The following is a 19,885-nucleotide window of genomic DNA, read 5'->3' on the forward strand; positions in this document are numbered from 1 at the left end:
ATTTGTACTTGCCAAAGAGCGTTGTGTGGAATCAATTTATGATATTTTGGGTAATTACAATTAGGTAGTTAAAAAGAACATTGATATAGGAAAATGGGTCAGTTTGACCCATGGACAACATGAGTGTTAACATAGAAATTGGCCGGAATTCTCCTTTTAAGCAGCACTTCAATAGTGTTTAAATAAATTAAAGTTTAATACTGTTGGGTAGGCTAGTTTAATCTGCCATTATGCATTGTTTTTCATAAGTTGGTCATGTATTTTGTATGTCAAATACTATTATAAAAGTATCAAAAAAGCAATTTAAGATTGGAGTTAGTGAAACAGCCTATAAATAATAATCTTCAAGTAAAATAAAGTAGCCTACAGTTAAAACTGTACTTGAATAGGCCTACAGTTACTTTCCACTACTAAAAACGTGCATTTACAGTGGGTAGGCTACATCTTTTGTGTTTTTCATGGACATCATTTCAAGCTATTGTTATATTACTTTTGTTTTGGTACTTCCTGAAAGTGTGGACTTGTTTAGCCTGTTGTCAAAAGGGGGGGAATTTGCAGGAGAAGTAAAACTACTGAAGCAGCAACTTGGAAAGCTACACTGTGTAATCGTTCTATATATTTGTTACATATTCAAAGCTCACACCGGAACATTTAATATGGTGAGTTCATATTGAGTTAAATAACTCATTTTACTTATTCAACTGTTAATTTAGCTTGTTATAGCCTACAGCTTAACTACTAGTAGCTCAATCTTGGCTATAAGGAATGAACTAACAATGAAACAGTTATGAATAGGCTAAAGGTTTGAATAGTGACAATGAATTGGCATTATTTTCATTTAGTTTTCACGTTGTCACTCAAGTGTTTAATAAACTTTTATGTTTTGAATAGTCGCCTAATGCATGCTTAGCCTTCATTATCAACTTCGAGATGTTCTGAAGGTGTAATTTCAGGAGTCAAAGTGGGAAGGTGCTGTCTTTTTAACAAGTGTCGCTGTGTGTGTGTGTGTGTGTGTGTGTGTGTGTGTGTGTGTGTGTGTGTGTGTGTGTGTGTGTGTGTGTGTGTGTGTGTGTGTGTGTGTGTGTGTGTGTGTGTGTGTGTGTGTGTGTGTGTGTGTGTAGGAAGATTTAGTCAGCCAGTGATTAACAGGCTGTTAAAGTCACTGCTTCCATCTAGCGGTAGGCTAGATGTTATTTTGAACCAGAAAGGAGGATGCAAAAATATGTCATTCCATTGCACCTGACAAACCATATCGAGATTATCTCTGAAACATACAGTAGGCTATAGCCCCTGTTTGGTTGTGTGACCGCACCGTTGAACTGACTGAACTGAGGAAAAAAAAGGTGGAGACGTTAAAGAGAAATGCTGTGACACCAGCAACAGGTAGAGTCGCTTTTACATTCCTTGGCTAATAATACAACAACACGTTTGTTCTTAGAGGAAGTACGGAAGTTGCCAGCTGCTTGTTCAAGATCACTCATTTCATTTTGTAGTTGTGCATATCGGTGAGCTGACAGAGAGGAACTGGGATCATTGAATGGTGACTGAATCTTTTTTTTTTTTATCGGGGAAGTCGCATCTGCATTCAGTCTACTCATTATGTCCGCCCACAAGAGGCAGGTAGGTAATTATTATTCACACATGTAATATATAGATCATATCGATACACATTGAAGCTGTTCTCAAGACGGTGTTGTGTTAAACATGGCTTGCTGTTTTTACCACGATTACCAATAGCTCCAACAGAAGCTGATTCCAGCTGCACCCACCCTTACACAAACCAGGACTACATGGTCATGTTTAAATCTAAGTTAGGATTGAATGGGACGTGTGCTTCCCCTGATATACTGTTCAGATTGCATGTCTAGGTCTGCCACACCTTTTATTGTGTTGGCCTACATGTGCATTATCAGTGTGTAGACTGGCCTGTAGGCTTAAGTGAATAGCTGGATTGGCATGAAGGTGACAGCATTTCCACATGCCATGCTGTTTAATCAGGTACGATTAACCCTCTTTTCTGACAGTCAGGATCACCACAGTGACGTTCACTGACACACCCCACGTCACAGCTAAACAGGATTCCTTTTTCATAAAACCATTATTTGTCATTCACGCCTCTTTATAGAATTTCAAAAACTAAATTGTTTATTAATGATGTGTGGGATTTGACATATTTGTGTGGATGACTTCTACTTGTATTATTTTTTTTAAATATTTAGCCCAGTATTGAATTCTTGGAATTGATTGGAGTGGTAAAAGAGAATGGCAATGAACAGACATCACTCCCTCCTCTGGTAAGAAATAAATTTGAACCCTCCACTTTAACAACATGCTGACTTGTTCTGGCCAACACAATTCCCAGATTAATCTTGATATATACAGTATAATGTCTGAAAGTCTGACTTTGCCCTATGTTTGTCACACAGTACACACCGCTATCATATGACTATGTCCTGGTTGCCAAAACAATTGATAACCAGGAGAAGGAGGCTTTCAAGAAGCAAACTGAATACATTGAAGAACTGAAAAAAAAGAACTTGAAAGTTACCGTAAGTATTATAATTATTATAATAATAATAAACAAAAATGTGTCTTTACTGTTTGAAAGGTCACATGACTATTCTATTTTTCTCATCTTTTATATATTTCTGTTAGAAAATTATAGATGATGATCTTGTCTTCTATGGGATTCAAGGACCTAAAGCAATTTTTGAGAAGTACAGGTATCTTCTCAAAGTGTCTGATGCTTGTAACTGGAGCTCGGATCAGAATGCTGTACCACTCAGCACCAGGTAAAACACATTACCGTAGCTATTTGTAGACCATCCCGGATGCCATTTGAAGTATCTGTGATTGTTTATGTGCTCCGTATGATCGTAATACAATTTTGTTTTTAAATATGATACGGAGATACAATCTTATTCTGTGTGTTTGTATGAATGTGATATTTTAAAAGCCCAGCTCTTCTTTAGCATTACTTAAAGGCAACATAGGTTCAAAGGTTCCATACATTTTTTAGTTTTTCGTTTTTACTGTCTCTTGTTGCACGTTCTGCTTTACTTGTACTTGTTACAGGATAAGGATCATCCACTTCATCTTGAATCACACCTTTGTACATTCAGGAGGTAAGAAAGACTAACTGTATTTACAATTTCCTCAGGTAACCGGACACCTAATCTTTTACGTTATTCTTCTCACCTTTTATTCTTCCCAGAGGGTTTGCGGGATCTTATGAAGATGAAGGTGTTTGAGGCAAAATTCTGCTTGCATGAGGTAAAAATCCTTACATACAGTATTGTTCTAGCATCTATGATTTATCACTATTACAGGGTGCAATATTGTCAGCATCTCTGGCCTGATAATTGTTTTATGCCAGGTTTTGGACAGAAACTGCAGATTAAACAGATTGTATAAATAAAGAATGAAACAGTACACTGAATCAACCTTTTCACACATCCTCATACTTAAGATAGTGACACTATTATCTACTGATAAATCTCTTCTCTTCACGTGGTGGAAAACGTGTTTTGTGTTCCTTAAAGAGCATCTAAAATGATGAGGTGAAACTTGGCAGTGGCTTCCAAAACAGTAAATTGCTGCCAATAAAGTATTTGTTCACAGAGGCGCTATGTGAGGGATGTTACAGTAATGCAGTGAGTCATTCAGTGCTGGGATATGTGGGCATGTGTGTGAACATACATACCTGTATGTAAGCATGTGCATGTGTGTTTACTCTGTCACATCGAGGAAGGTGAAGACGTTTTGACCAAATCAAATGTCTAGGAAATTGAAATGTAAATCAATTTACAATGCTTATTCAAATATAAAGCAACAGTAATTTGGGATTTCTTTCCCCGTATTGTATGTACAGTATTAAACCATTAGATTATTATTTTTTTTTTATCTTTGTAAGCTTCTTTTTTCAGTTTGACTGGATGTCGTGTTTACCAATATGTACAAAGCTCTTCTTTATGTTGGTAATTTCCTTGGACTTACAGTATTTGTTGTGCTTCTGCTTTCAGAAAAAGAAACAGAGAGAGCTGAAGGAGAGCTGGGCACGATGGACAGCCTGTCTCCAAGGGCAACCCATTACTGCCGTCAGGTTTGAACTGCAACACAACAGCCTATTCATTACCCTGCTTTTATTTGTTTATTTATTTTTTTACAGTTGAAATTATTGCAGCATTATTGTTTTCTATGTCAAATATGTCAGCCCCCACGCATGATGCAGGCATGGTTTAGACTCATTGTTTAAAATCATCAACAGTACTTAATGCTGGTACAGATAAGAGCTGTTGTCTTTGGATTCACTTCTATATTGAGTCCAAACCATAGACTGTAAAAAAAGGTCCAAACAGCAGAACACAACGCTTTCATAATCTGAGTTGATGTTAATTTCATCATTGTTTACTGCTTATGTGTTTTTATTTACGCACAAGATTTTTATGATCTTGTGTTTATGTACTCTTGTACGTTTTCTTTTAATGTCAATAAACCTGCCATAGACTGCAGATGAAATTAAGCCTTTTTTCCGTATTAACACACTGGACTCAAGGGCACATGTTAATTAATGTGCATTGTCCGTTCTTATATAAATAAAAAAATGCAAACATGCATCATGTCTCCAATTTTGAGTAAAGTGTATGTGTAAGCATCGTCAGTATGCTAGCCGTGATATTCTATCACCCACATTAGGGCTATCAGGAAACCATAGTGACAAGATACACTGTACATCATCATTCCACATTTTTTGAAAATCAGTCAAATGTGCACAGGAGGCAACAATGAGCCAATTCCACTCTCATTAACAAGCTGTGTTTTTTTCAGTTTTGCAAGGGCTGGCTAGTTGGTTTTGCAAATGCAATGGGTCTATTAAAACCTTGTGGGCCACACATGGGAATGAACTGGAATACATAAACTAGTTTGGGGGAAAACTTGCTGTCTTCATAAGTTTAACAATGTTAAATACCAGGGAGCTAAAACACAGCTGTATGTACATTTTATAAACTTTACATTCCAATATATAGAGTTTCTGTTTATGTCTTGCTTGATATGTCAATTATGTACAGATTTTACACACTGACAGTAAAAATGTATAATGTTGTACCACATACTGTTCTTTAATGTATGCCTTGCATGTGTGCCTTATGAATTTGTCATTTTGTGTGTGTGTGTGTGTGTGTGTTCATGTCAGGAACTACTTTGGGGAGAAAGTGGCCTTGTACTTCCTGTGGTTGGGCTGGTACACATATTTGCTCATCCCACCTGCTGTCATTGGGGTCATTGTCTTCCTTTATGGACTTGCCTTCTTCAACAGCTCACCCCTCATGTAAGTTTTTCCACAACTCCACACTATCAGTGTCAAAATAACAGAGGATTTACACTGTAACAAATAAAGTGCTTATTGTGTTGTAGAAAGGAGGTTTGTGAGTCTGACACAGTCATGTGTCCACTTTGTGACAAGGGATGCAAAGTGTGGCAACTCTCCGACACCTGCACATACGCCAAGGTACATCAGTGCATTAAAAGTAGACCTGCAGCTGAATGGTGTATTTGTCTGTTTGTGCTCACTGCCGGTCTCGTCTACCTGCAGGTGAGCCTGCTGTTTGATAATAATGGCACCGTGCTCTTTGCAATGTTCACGGCAGTGTGGGGTGAGTTTTGTGTGTCCATATGACATACTTATTCTTGTGTTGATAGAAATAGTGATGTAAGTTCAATATTATGTTTAAGATAGATTAGCCTGACTTATAACAATCATACTTTCTGCAGATGCAATATTGCTTCATAACCATGTAAACCCATGCAATAGGCTCATTTGCTGAAAAAATAATTGAATATCTAGGTACGGAACTCTTCTCCAATACTGCTGTTTATTGGCCTAAACATGTTTGGCTTCACAGGACGAATTGTACAAAGAAGTCTTTTATCGGCCTCACATTTATTTTATCCAACTGCCTGGATGTTTCATGATCACTGAGATATGCACTGCCAACAAAATGCCACATTACTGAGAGAACCTACTTGTCCTGGCTTCTCACATCTTAATCAGCCCAGGCCATCTGGCCGTGGGGGTGGTTAGGCAGTGATTTATAAGAATATAGAAATGCTCTTTTACTGTTTAGGTTGATTTATTTGAGTGACATTTATTATCACAACTGTGGGAAAGGTACAGTTAACTAGAACAGTCACTGCAGTCCTCAAGAAGTGATTACATGAGAATAGGAAAAAGGTGTGTAAGGCATGGGTAAGATACAGAAAGAGGACAATGAAATGTTGACATTGCCGGACAAATTGTGCCGAGGTGAATGGGAGAGCCCATACCGGTTTGAAAAGAAATTTGTTACAAATTAAAAGTAATACACTAGAATGTTGCATTACTGTCTAAATAAAGCATTACTGCTGCTTTCTAGTTTTTGTGACAAAGTCCTGTGGCACAGTGCTAAAACCAAAAATGTGTATATATGGTGAAATGAAAACATTTTTCAACTGATTTTAAACCTTAAATGGAGATGCAAAAAAAGATGAATGCAGAACTGCAACTATGTCCCAAAACTGTCCAAAGGCATTACCATTGGATCTGTTTTCAAAAACTGTTACTGTTCAGTTTTGTTGTTTTAGTTTTAGGAACAAAGAATTCTTGATCTTCACAGCAACACTGTTTTTGGAGTTTTGGAAGAGACATCGGGCTTCCTATGTGTGCGAATGGAAAGTGTCTGATTGGTGTGAGGAGGAGGTATGATCAGTTTTATACATCCCTGTTTCAGTAACACCTGCTCAGTGATCATTGGAATTCATGGTTGTGTGTATTTTTCTATTGTATTTAACTGTAGGAGGAACTGATCCTGGAAATTGTGAACAACTTCAACTGTGCACCAAAAAAATACAAGCACTCTTATCTGCGCAGCACTCTGGTTTTGATCTGTGTCACAGCTATGGTGGGGAAGTTGTCATTTTCATACTCTTCATATATATATATTAATCAAATGAACTTCGTTAGAGAGAGAGATTGAAGTTGTATGAGGTTCAGGTTTTGGCATGAACAGTCTTTGAGGGTAATTATGTTATTCATAGTTAATGGAGGCCCTCATAAGTATAGTAATACAAATGAGTATTTTTGGTGTTTCCGCAGATATTGGTGATCATTGGCCTGACACATGCCTTGGTGGTGTTCAGGGTTATTGCAGCAGTGCTCTTAGCTGAGGGATCATGGGATTTCCTGAGCAAATACTCCAACAGTGGAGCGATGATGCTGGGGGCCGTCCTCCATTACCTCATCATCACTGTCATGACGCGGGTACGCCGTTCTGTTACTGTGCATCTCTGTCTCCTTTAAGTGACACTCTCTGTGACTCTGTCTTTGTCTTTGCAGATCAACAGGATTGTTGCCATGAAGCTCTGTGAATTAGGTACCTTTACTTTATCTATTTTGATTATTACATTTTTAAGAGATGCTTTTACACTAATATCCCACTGATGTTTCCATGGAGAATTACACATTAGCTTAAGATATTTGCAGTTGGTCAGTGTGTTGGGCAGTGAGAACAGGCAAACAAATGCAGGGGGGCTGAAGCAGGCAATCAGACTGGAACACAAAAGTGTCTGGAACACAAACTGATGTTGCTAAGAGAGAACGAAAGCTGTCCTCCAGCAACCCAAATCCAAAATCCACTATTACAAGCTCAGAGACTTATCTGCATGTTTGTTTGTTTTGAAGTCTGTGAGGGTTCAAGGTTGTCTCCATGACAAATTATAAAGTGCGTGAGAAGAGAATTACCCACAAATCAACATCAGCAATCAAAACCAGTGGCAGCGGAAACCCAAAATCATTTTTAAAAACTGAAGGAAAAGTTTACAAATAAAGCACAGTGCCTTTATTATATGAAGGCATTATCATGTTCATGAGCAGTGCTCAGGGTGGACATTGGAACTGAGCCACCATAGACGTACCCTGATTGAGGAAATGAGCGGCAGTATAAAGACGTGATAGGTCAGGTGATATTCAGAAGAGGGAAACTCCCTGAGGTCAGCTAGAGGGAAGGTGAGGTACAACAGTGATTGAACTGTTTCACAACATACAGTACAGAAAAAAGAGAGAGAGAGTCTGAGGGTGTAGGGTGGAAAGTAACTATTGACATTTATTCAAGTACTGTACTTAAGTACCACTTTGAGGTACTTGTACTTTACTTAAGTATTTCCATTTTATGTGACTTCTACTTCTACTCTCCACTACATCAGAGTATTTCTACAGTGTGGTGTGCTACTTTTACTTAAGTAAAAGATCTGAGTACTTTCTTTGAAGTGCAGCAAGCCAGTTTACAGTTTCTAACAGCTACCTATAAAAATGGAACAACAAACACTCACGTGAGATTTGAACACTTAAAATTAGATTTATATTGTGTGCATCAACATACAATTATTTAGATAAATGAAATGTAAATAGTGGGAAATAATATAATAGATGTACAATTCAATAATATGGCTTCTCTTAACTGTGTGAGATTGTGCCATCTATTGACCAAGTAGTGAACTGACATGAAGTCTGTCTTCACCAGAAAAAACAAGATCATTTGCTACCACAGAGAAGAGTTTCACTGTCAAGATGTTCACCTTCCAGTTCTTCACCTATTTTTCCTCCCTCTTCTACGTGGCCTTTTTTCTCGGCAGGTAGGAACGTTTTGACTGGCCGAAAAATTCAATATTCAGATTTTGCAACTTTGGGTTGTGTCTCATATTGTATATCCGTATTAAAAAATATGCGTATTGATATAATTTCAAACATATTACTCAGCTCCAGACTCAGACTCCAAACCCACACAACACATAACATAAAGTACTTTAAATTAATATCCAAATTAAATAAAGTCATTGCTTTTACTTATTATTATCCTCTGTACTAACCTGAATAATGATGACATGGTTTTGTAAAACACATGACAGGATAAATGGCCATCCTGGTGGTTACGTCCGAATTTCAGGGAAATGGAGGCTAGAGGAGGCGAGTCACATAAATATACATCTCATTTAGAAATACTAAATTCCAGTTTTAAGTAAAATTAATTTGCTTCTTTACATATGAATATTGTATTTGATTGCATTCTAAACATGTCCCCCTCTGCTGTGCAGTGTCATCCCAGTGGATGTCTCACCGATCTGTTCATCCAAATGGCCATTATAATGGTACTCAAGCAAACCATCAGTAATGTCTTTGAGTTCACTGGACCGTAAGTATATATCAGATTTGTAATTATATACTGTATACATGCTGTACCATCCACTTATGTCAGGTCCAGGATTTTGAAAGCTGTCTCTTGTTTGCATCAGCTGGCTCTGCAGGTGGTTGAAAAGACGAAGAATACAGAAGCTACAGAGGAAATGTGCCCACTGCTACCTGAAAGATGAATCACAGGCCAAATATGGAGCTGAACTGTGTGATAACTGCAAGCTTCGAGACTGGCTCAGCAACTACCATCTCAATGATGTTGACTCCTTCAGCCTGTTCAATGAGTTCCTGGAGATGGGTATGTTGTGTACTTCGCTAAACACTTTATTAACCAATACAGTAGACACTACCGACAAGTACTGGACTGGTTTTGGTAAATAATATTCCTCTTTGCTCTCTCCTTAGTGATCCAGTTCAGCTTTACCACCATCTTTGTGGCAGCGTTTCCTCTTGCTCCTCTGCTAGCCCTCATTAATAATATCATTGAGATACGCCTGGATGCCATTAAAATGGTCACTCTGGAGCGCAGAATGGTTCCTAAGAAAACCAATGATATTGGTGAGTATCAATTTTGAACTCAAAATTTAAATGTTGTTATACTGTAGATGAAATTCTCTTCTAACAATGTTTCCTTTCTTCAGGTGTGTGGACAGACGTTTTGGAGGCCATTGGTGTCTTAGCTGTCATTGCAAACGGGCTGGTCATCGGTGTATCATCAGACTTCATCCCTCGATTGGTGTACCGTTACCGTTTTGGCCCATGTGCCAACGGCACAGCAACAGATATTGAGTGAGAATTCTTCAAGAAACTGTTTATGTTCTGTCATGTTGTTTGCAACATTCACTTTAAATAAGTTATTATGTTTTTCAAGCTGCATGGTTGGATACATCAACAACACTCTCTCTGTTGCACGAATGGATGACCGAAACATAGGCAACGAGTTTTCAGGCAGTCAGATGATTACTTCTAGTGGCTTGAATGTCTCTTCCTGCAGGTTTGTGCTCTTTCTATCTTTTTTATCTTCTACAGCTGAATAGTTATTCTGGTATTATGGGCAGGAAAAAAACAAAATGAAAACTTATCATTTATGTATGTGATAACAGTCAAAAGCGCTGATCCTGCTCAGCACCAGTGTACATGACTGCTCAGTGTTCGCATTACACTAAGATGTCTTGGTAGTATTGCACTGTGACTGTTGCTGTAATAACTGTATAACCTCAGGTCATATAAGTGCTTTATGAATAAAGTTGGTTGCCATCACCACAGCTGGTAGGGGGATAACTGCCGCTTTCTGGTCTGTTTCTGTTCACAGGTATAAAGACTACAGAAGCAACGAGGACTACAGTCTTACCCCACAGTTTTGGCTAATTTTGGCTGTGCGCTTTGCATTTGTAATCCTGTTCGAGGTAAGCCTTAACCATGACCAAACAAGGAACCACTAACCATTTCTTCTTACATTGATTTCTTTGAGCAGTTTTTAGGTACTTTAGCACCCAATACAACACGCACACATGTCCTCCTAGCTCACCGTTTAGCTCACTGTTTATTTTTATGTTTCACAACATCGATATGCTACAACAAAATTAGGAAGTGCCAGTGTTATATTTATTGAAACCACATTTTCCCAGATAGAAAAGGAGACTGACATTTTTCTCTCTGCTTTCAGCATGTTGTTGTCATATGCAAGTTCATTGCAGCCTGGTTTGTGCCGAGCGCTCCCATGCAGGTCAAGAATGCCAGACTCTTTGATAAACTCAAAAGACTAAAAGAGGAACTCAGGTGAGTCTCAAGTAATATCTGGTTGCCAACGAAAAGTACAATCTTGCTTATTTGTTTTCAAAATAACACAATATAACATGTTAAGTGCCTTTGTTTAAATATTTAAAACGTAAGTTAATACAGTGGTTCCCAACGTTTTTTCTGTCGTGCCATAACTACGGATTCCCCCATCTGATACGCTGGATCGTTATTGGAGCTGATACAGACTTTATTAGATGCATCAGATATCGGCCATGATAAGACCGATTTGCAAAATCAACAAGGTGCTATATTTGCGGTGATTTCAGAAGCAAGATAGTGTTGGCTCCTTCATATTTTGAATTTAACGGATTTGACTGGTTTATTAGCATAACCACTTAATTCATTTCCCTGTTCAAAGTGTATATATTTTGTGCGTTACATTTGTTTGAAGATGAATCAGATTGGATACGGTAAATCAGAGTCACAGATATTTTCACTTTTTCTCAGTTGACATTCTGACTTGTGGAAACCACTGCATTAAAACCGTGGAAACGTTGCACTGACCTTGAAATTGTATCCCACTGTATAAGCACTTGTTTGTGTTTTTTTTCTGTTTCTAAAGTAAAAGCAAATGAATTGCTGCATGATATACACACACACACACACAATACAGCCCACATTACTTATTAATCATTTCTAAGGTATACATTAAAAAAAATATTCCACTCAAATTGTACTTAAATTGAACTGAAACACGTGCCATTTGTAGGTTGTTGCTGTAATTATGTGTTTATTGTACATTAATAAACATACATATTTAAGCTGTGTTTTGCAGTGTTGTGACCACTTTTAGTTTTTTTTTTTGCACAGATGCTCTAACTAACCAGCCTTTGCTTTAATTTTTTACAGTTCATTTGAAGTGTGACCCCATTCAGACACAGAAGGGTTATACATTGTTCCCTGCGGACATGAGCCCATTTTTGCCTTGTGCGTTAAGGTGTCCAGACTATCACAGTGTTGAGTTAACTTTTAAAGTCATTCTCTCATCTCTCTGAAGTGCTGTCTGAATTCTCATCTTTGAAGACAGACTTATTTTCTTGGACAAAGCAAGTGTACAGTAATGGATTTTATTGACCACACGATTGTTCTTATTCTATTGTAAGAATGCACTGATAGCTTACTGTTGGATCTCTATATTTGTGAGACATATGTGAGGGTTTTTAATGAATGCCTAAAGATAATTTATACTGCTATTGCACATAAAGTACCAATTGTGTGTTACGATGTTGCCTTATATTGTAAAACAGCGCTGTGATGATCGTTATTACTGCAGACCAAATCGTATGGTGTCTTTTGTAAACCAGACACAAGAATGTTTTGCAATATAATATTTTATATTATTGAATAAAAGCGTAAACCTTTGGTCCCATGAAATGTCTTTTGAATTTAAGCTTGTCCGTTAAAAATGTCTTATAGGGGACATTTTGAATTTGCTGAATTACAGATTTAAGAGTAAAAATATTTTATTTCAGTAATTTATGACAGTGTTGTCTTCCTGTTCTCTCTCTACACCGTTTATGGTAATTTGGTAGATTTAATGACCTGAGGATATTACTTTCCGTAACCACATAGAAGTCATGGTTTTTAAGGCTATTCTAGTATGTCTTAGTCTTAATACCTTTACAATAAAATGTTATGTACAAAATATTATAGCACAATTTATCCACTAGATACACACTGGCAGAGTGGAAAATGCTTTGAAATCGCAGTTTGACTATAATCTAAGTTAAATGTTAGTTTAACTTATTACAGAATGGTATATAAGGTACCATTTATAAGTTGTTACTTTATTAATGATAAATTATTAATAACTTATAACCATTAATAAGGACACCCATTGAGTTGCCAGGTTGTGAAAGCTGTCCTCAACTTCTAAACTTCATTTTTGGAAAGGGCTCCTGACAATCCATAACCTTTCAACACTTAAAGCTGCAGATTTGATGATAAAAACATGTAGGCCTACTTATGAACATTTACACTAATAATATAATATTAGAAAGGGAAAAACTCATGACCATTTATTAAGTTATATTGTACATATTTATAGTATCTTATTCATGTTTTTATTGTAATTTGCTTTTCTGGATTAATGTTATTGACTGCAGCAGTAGACTTTGTTTATTGTATACACCAAACATTTCTTGCAAGTGAAAACCTACTTGATATAGGCCTGACCTTATTCAGATTCTAACAGATTATCCGCAAATACCAAATAGAAATAAGCATAAGAACATTTTCAAATTATTTATTTATCATCATTAATGTAATTAACTTCTATAAATCTTGTTCAAATGTGCCTCGTTAGAAAGAGGTAGGCTACCTTTACGCACTATTTAAAACAAAAAACGATAATTTAGGCTACTTGAGCGGGGTGCGCTGGAGTAGATGAAATTTAGTCTTTTTTTTTGTCGTCATCTCCTCCCAAGATTCACTCAGACTGTACGCAGGTATAAGGCGGTGCAACGTCACGTGAGCTCGGGGAGCCAATAGTCACAAGAGTTTCAGGTACGTGGACAGGTGCTGTTGAGCGACCAGATGGATGACCTGTGCGCAGTCACTTCTACGGCTTCGCTCAGTTACGAAACTGTAATAAACAAGAATGTAATGTAGGCTAGTCTTACAAAAACTTTTCACTCGGTTAATTTGTCACCTGAGGAAGGGGGAAGAGGAAGACTGCGGGTCATGGCCGTGATTTTAGCCGCTTTTATATTGTTGTTCACCGGGAAATGGGACAAGACTTCCTTTGCAGTCGGTAAGGATGTAGAAAATTAAACCTTATTCACTTAAATTTACCTAGATATGATGCACTTTGGGAACTCCAGTTTGAAATACACTGGATTGGTTTATAGCTAAGATTCACCTCATTGTTTTTGGTACATTTGTCCATTGGCTTATAACCTGTTTGTTGGAGTCAGTTTTACGGGATGTTGGATGTGTAAACACAATACCAGGTCAATGCACATGTGGTCAGTGTGCACCATGGTGTACAGGTCAGTATCAGGCAGTCACATGTTGTTGCCTGGCAACATGAGGACCAGACCCGGACTTCGGACCCTGATGTGTGTCCTTTTGAGAAACGGTAAAAAGGAAAAGATGAAGAAGAGGAATTAAGCAAAAGCGAACACTCAGAAAGGAACCAGAGAGGGCAGTTGTGCGGGTTATTTGTGGGTATCACGACGTGTACGCTACATGTTATGAATATCTTGAAGAACAGGAGCAGGTTCAATAGGGCAGATCTCATTAGTTTTGTCTGGGATGTATTTTAAATCTGTCCTAACATATGACTAGTTTGGCTTGATAGTAAGTTTTTCAAACAAACAGAAAAGGAGATTAAGTGGGGGGTTTTCAACTAAGTCAGCTAAACAGGCATTTGTTCAGTCAGCCAAAGTGAAAGAGTTAACAAGTTCATGTTAGGCACTCACCCATTGCCAATAGCTACACAAGAGCTGAACCCGGTCTTCTGAAGCTGCACAGAATGAATGCAAACATCCACAGATGGTGGGCAAAGTGTTGGTTTTTTTAAAGGAAGCAAAGAAAGCTTGTAGGTAGGCTAGTGATATTTGATCACACAGCATAAATACAGTTTATTAATTATGTCATCATTGAAATTCAATTGTCCCTGAGTTGTGGGATCAAAATCAGTTTTGGGACAGATAAAGTTGGCTTGTTGCATCCCTAATGTTAAGAATACTGTGTCAACTCCCTCTGTCTCTATTTGTAGCTCAGACTTGTGTGAATGAGAGCGGGTTTAAGGAGCAGGTGCTCTATGTGGGGCAGCAGGGGCCTTCATATCGGCTGAACTGCCCTCTGGAGCCCCAGAGCTCCCCCCAGCCCAAGCTGACCTGGCAGAAGGACTGCCACCAACTCCCCACCCAGGAAGGAAAGGCCTACCTGGAGTTTCCCAGCCTCAGCTTGCAAGATCAAGGGAATTACACCTGTAGGCAACAAGGCAACAGCACAGCCTCATTCACTGTGCATCTCATAGTTAAAGGTAAATATCATATTATATTACTATTGTCTGGAGTGTCTGCAATGAGCACAGATAACAATGGTTTGTCTTTCCACAGAATCTCAGTGCTCCAGAGCCCCAGAATTTAAAACAAATGGGAGACCAGATAGTCTCTATAGGAATGTGGGATCCTCTGTGACACTAAACTGCACCTCTCTTCTCTGGGACCCAAGAGAAGAGCACTGTGACACCACGCTACAGTGGAGTAAAGATGGCCAAACCTTCACCAATCACACACATTACACGCAGAACACCTCCTCATGGTGATTTAAAGCTTTTTAAAATATCAGCTGCATAAAAAAAGAGTAAAAGTAATATAAATTTTCCGTCCTACTTATCAGGTCTCCTGTTGCCGGCCAACTGATGGTAAGCAGTCTGCTGGTGATCAACCTCAGAGAGCCGGATGATTTTGGGCTCTACAGCTGCACAGTGAGGAACATTTCCCTTGACTTCAGCCTGCTGTATTCAAGTAAGACAACTAAAGATAGATACGCAGGGTTTCTTACATTCTGCCCGACATCTTGTGTTATATTTCTAGTCTATCTATATTACTAAGAAAAGATTACCAATCCGAAGATGAAAGACACACAAACACACATACAAACACAAATGTTACCACATATATTGGGGGACATACATTACAGTGAAAGGCAAGACTTCATAAATAAAGAGAGAAGCAGCAGTTATATATGTTTTATATATAATATAAAACAAATCATAAAAATGTATTGTAGACATGATACAAACCTTTTCACATCTTTGCAGTAGGAGGAGGTCAGCCAGCTCCACACACTTTGTCAACTGTCTCACTCCTGTTGATACCAGACACAGATACATCCAGTCTGTATCATTTGACAGTGTCTTGTTAGGGAGCCTGGCCCAGCATGTAACTACTAGCAGATGAGAATCCTTGTGATTGATCTGTGAATTGAAACATGTACAATACTGTTTTAGTTTCAAGGACCCAGTTGTACTGACACACTCTAGTTACTTACAGATTCCATATTCTGTTAAAGTTAAAAAAGATCTCATAAAGGTTTTGATGATCAATTTGAATCAAAGTATTGGTTGATTATTTTATGCTTACTTTTGGATTTGGATTTGGGTTATTGCGTGTTTTCCAGCGGGCCCCAACCACACAGCTGCTGTTATTGCATCCATCATCCTCCTCCTCCTCCTGGCCATAGCTGCTGTTGTGTACTGCAGATGTCACCTGAACATCAAACTCTGGTACAAGAACTTCTACGCAGAATGTTATGGAGACAATGAACTCAATGGTGAGGCTTCTGAAGTGATATAAGGTTACTAACATCATGTACAAGACTAATATTAACACCACTGGCATGTATGTGTCTCTGTGTCTTCAGATGGCAAATTATATGATGCGTATATCTCCTATGTGAACAATGATCATGACAGGAAGTTTGTCAACTTTATTCTCAAACCTCACCTGGAGAATAAAAATGCACACAAGCTGCATCTTAATGACAACGATATTCTACCCGGCACAGGTAAGTTTTCTGTCTGTTGGTTTTTATAGGAATTTAAGGGAGAGTTGGAAATATTTAATCAATTTATAGTTTTAATCTTCACAATCTCAGATTATGCCGTCACTGTTATTACCTGTTATTCTGGCTCCTGTTTTAAATGAATCAAAACAAATGCCACATTTGGGACATTTTAAACATATCTACAATTTGTAAGCAACAATCATTTGTGTGACCATTTGCAATCTGAGGGTAAGCACTTTTTGTGAAACAGGCTCCTGGGTATAAATTGTAATGTAAAGCTGTCAATTTTTAACAATGCACAACAATATTATTTTTCTTCAGAACCTTCTGCAGAGCTGCTAATGAACATTAGTCGCTCTCGGCGTCTGATTGTGTTGCTCTCTTTTGCTTACCTTGAGCAGGACTGGTGCTCCAATAACTTCAGGTCAGATACATTTACTGTAGAAACCCCACTGTTAAAACAGCACTTCATATACTGTATAAAATATGATTAAAATGACTGGCATCATTACAATGTAGTGTAGTACAAATCAGTGTTGCTGCTCTATACTGCAGTGTCTTCACTATAGTGACTGTAGCTGTGTGTGTTTTCAGACAGGGCCTGCTGCACTTGTTGGAGTTGTGTCAGCACGAGCGGCCCATCCTCATCATGTTGGAAGGTCAGTCCAAACGCATGAGGCCTGAGATCAAGCAGCTGCTCAGTGAGCACCAGCACCGCCTCACCATACTCACCTGGAGGCACAACTCTGTGGTAAGATCCACATTAATGCCCATTAGTGCTTTCTAAGCAAACAATCAAAATGTGATACAAGTAATTCTAAACACCAATGTGTTTCTCTTTTGACAAAAAATACCTAAAGGTAAATTTAATTTCCACCAACTCCCATGGAAGTAATATCTTATGTAAAATTAATACATATATACACATGTGCAAAGTATCTTAAACGTTTATAGTTACTGTCTGGACTCTGTCTGCCCTCGACATACCACTCAGAGCATGTTATGTTTTCCTTGAAATCACATTAAATACATTAAAGTGAAAGTAATCCTGTGAATAGTATCACACAACATTTTTAGATCTCTTACGGCCCCGTTTTAAATTTTCAGTATTTTATATATTCATGACTAAATAAGAAATAATCAGAGTTTATACTGAGAAAAAAATGACAATAAAAAACTAAGCAATTTTAGATATTATAGACATGTATTTCAAGGTAATTATAAAATATGAATGAATGAATGAATTAATTCAAATTAGAAATTTTAAATGTAGACTGTATATGGTGATACGTGCAAGTAAGACTTCTGCAATTGAGAGTTTAGTTCAGTTTGACTCTTAACAGCGTGGTGTAATGCATTGTGTTTGGTTTCCACAGACTCCTTCCTCAGTCTTTTGGAAGGAACTGGCTTTAGCGATGCCTCGCAGGGTCTTCTACCGCAGTGAGTCAGCCGGCGACCCTCAAACTCTGCTACAAAATGACAAGGACCCCATGCTGACCCTCGACTCCGACTGCCTGGACTGCCGCTCAGACACTGACCCTGCTGGAGATCTGGGTAAGAACAACAGTCACTGGACAAGAAGAGTCCTCAAGTATTAATGTTCGGTTCACTCTTCACTGCACATGCAATTAAAAGAGATGCACATTAAAGCGGTGCTATACTTAGACAACATACTGAGCCAAGCATGCTCTGGTTTAACAACCATCAGAATCTGATCCAAAGATGTAAATGCTTGTCAAAAGTTTGTCATTTCCTGTACTTTTTGTTGCATGACATGTCTCCTGATAGACTTATTCTCGTTTACAACACGCACTGTGCATATGTAGTGTGAGACTCAACAAACATGGATTCAACTAAAGTTAATCTTTAACTTCAATTACAGGAAATCATATCACACGATGAACTTGCACATATTGTTCTATACCAGCTTAACTGTGATGTTTTGTATCAAGACATGACATCGATCTGAGAGGCAAATGCTTTCTCAGCCAGTCCTAATCAGTAAGAGTGATTAAGACACCTACATCTGGTTAGGTTAGGGGTGTGATTTGCCTTTAATACCTCACAAGAGTAGTTGGCGTTGAACAGTGGACTGATTTATTGCCTTTCATCAAGCACAAAACGTACAAGGGTTCAGTTTTTTGTCCTGCAACAAACACTTTAAGTTAAGGAGTTGAACTACAAAGTGTTCAGTTTCTTGTCCTGTGTGTGTATTTGGAATACACTACTACAACTACCTATTACAACTACCCTGGTAGAGCTTAGTGTGTACCTGTTCTTATCTAGGGTCTGAATGAATAATCAAGCTAGTCAGACGTCCTCTGTGTGCAGGTCCTACGGTCAGCCAAACCGCATCCAGGACCGTCCACAGTCTAGCTGCCTAGCTGAACTCGCCATCTCAGAATCCTACAAACCCTTTCTAGTATTTCAATAATAAGAAAAAACAAAACTACACAAATAGTGCAAAAACAAGAAGTCATTTTGTTCTCTTTCTAATATGTGACCTAATTAACCTTTTTCCTCATTAACAATACCTTACAATGTATAACCAATAAGTAAGGATATCATTTGATTTCAATAAATTAATGAACATATATCACTACATGTGGCATTTTAACACATTACTAAATGTATCATTTTTTTTGCAACATCCTTTTTAACCATTTTTATACATCATTTTAACATGTTCAACAATAAACCATAACATCCATTGACTTATCCCTACTAACTAATACATAAAATGTATATTTATTTATTTATTTATTTATTCATTCATTCAGTCATTATTCCCAAGCCTTTAGTGGTGCAAAATACAGGAGATCACAGGTGGTTGAGACTATCTGTGATGTATTTGCCTGTTTTACACTCTTTGACTAACTGATGGTTTTATGTGACAAGAAGCATCAAGAAATTACCCTTTTGCAATCCAATTTGCTGGAAAGCTTCAATGCTTTATGAAGCTTTATGTTCAGCACATTTGCACTGGAAGCAGTCTCAGTGGAAAAGGGAATTGCTGACTGCATGTAACGCTCTCTGAAGCTTGATTAATGGTTGTGCGGAGGTTCCACGCAGAGCTTTCGCCATGGCCTACGTAAATAACCTGAAGTTTATAGTTGCGTGTAGTAGAGAGAGTGAGAGAGTGACGGTGATTAGCTTCGGAGCAAGGACCGACTCTAGAGTCCAAGTGAGAGAAACCAAGTATCTCCCCTGTGTTTTCTAACCACGGTGGGAAATATAAGCCAAGGTACAAACACACCTGGCTTTTAAAGGGAATGGGAGATGACATTCTGAATGGTTTATTGTATGTTATGCCCAAAACACACCTATGAATTAATGAAGACG

At 38.0% G+C, this 19,885-nt stretch overlaps 2 protein-coding genes across 5 annotated transcripts in view; both read left to right on the top strand.

The window, feature by feature from the left end:
- The first annotated feature begins 537 nt into the window (after positions 1-537).
- Positions 538-12,393, top strand: LOC116693869 (anoctamin-9). Of its 3 annotated transcripts, XM_032523119.1 has the most exons (26): positions 538-659; positions 1,122-1,383; positions 1,494-1,620; positions 2,220-2,294; positions 2,427-2,549; positions 2,656-2,792; positions 3,076-3,125; positions 3,215-3,273; positions 4,023-4,102; positions 5,195-5,329; positions 5,416-5,509; positions 5,594-5,654; positions 6,654-6,736; positions 6,834-6,938; positions 7,133-7,297; positions 7,373-7,409; positions 8,556-8,667; positions 8,941-8,998; positions 9,127-9,224; positions 9,325-9,521; positions 9,629-9,781; positions 9,865-10,012; positions 10,095-10,217; positions 10,536-10,629; positions 10,890-11,002; positions 11,873-12,393. In XM_032523119.1, the coding sequence occupies exons 3-26, from the start codon at positions 1,600-1,602 to the stop codon at positions 11,886-11,888; spliced, it is 2,337 nt and encodes a 778-aa protein (XP_032379010.1). In that variant the 5' UTR covers positions 538-659; positions 1,122-1,383; positions 1,494-1,599; the 3' UTR covers positions 11,889-12,393. The 3 variants fall into 3 exon arrangements, with proteins under 3 accessions (XP_032379010.1, XP_032379011.1, XP_032379009.1); XM_032523120.1 differs by lacking the exons at positions 538-659; positions 1,122-1,383 and having other exon boundaries at positions 1,497-1,624; XM_032523118.1 differs by lacking the exons at positions 538-659; positions 1,122-1,383; positions 1,494-1,620 and adding an exon at positions 1,793-1,998.
- Positions 12,394-13,502: 1,109 nt separating this feature from the next.
- Positions 13,503-19,885, top strand: part of sigirr (single immunoglobulin and toll-interleukin 1 receptor (TIR) domain) — a 7,715-nt gene continuing 1,332 nt past the window's right edge. The window contains exons 1-10 of one of the 2 annotated variants that reach the window (XM_032523132.1): positions 13,511-13,775; positions 14,014-14,102; positions 14,745-15,014; positions 15,091-15,295; positions 15,374-15,501; positions 16,157-16,309; positions 16,400-16,543; positions 16,865-16,967; positions 17,138-17,294; positions 17,920-18,097. In XM_032523132.1, the coding sequence (XP_032379023.1) occupies positions 13,750-13,775; positions 14,014-14,102; positions 14,745-15,014; positions 15,091-15,295; positions 15,374-15,501; positions 16,157-16,309; positions 16,400-16,543; positions 16,865-16,967; positions 17,138-17,294; positions 17,920-18,097 (1,453 nt within the window). In that variant the 5' untranslated portion in view covers positions 13,511-13,749. Of the gene's footprint in view, positions 13,776-14,013; positions 14,103-14,744; positions 15,015-15,090; positions 15,296-15,373; positions 15,502-16,156; positions 16,310-16,399; positions 16,544-16,864; positions 16,968-17,137; positions 17,295-17,919; positions 18,098-19,885 lie in introns of both variants that reach the window. The other variant, XM_032523133.1, reaches the window with a different exon arrangement.

Source organism: Etheostoma spectabile, chromosome 8 (assembly GCF_008692095.1).
Source record: "Etheostoma spectabile isolate EspeVRDwgs_2016 chromosome 8, UIUC_Espe_1.0, whole genome shotgun sequence".
Taxonomy (NCBI): domain Eukaryota; kingdom Metazoa; phylum Chordata; class Actinopteri; order Perciformes; family Percidae; genus Etheostoma; species Etheostoma spectabile.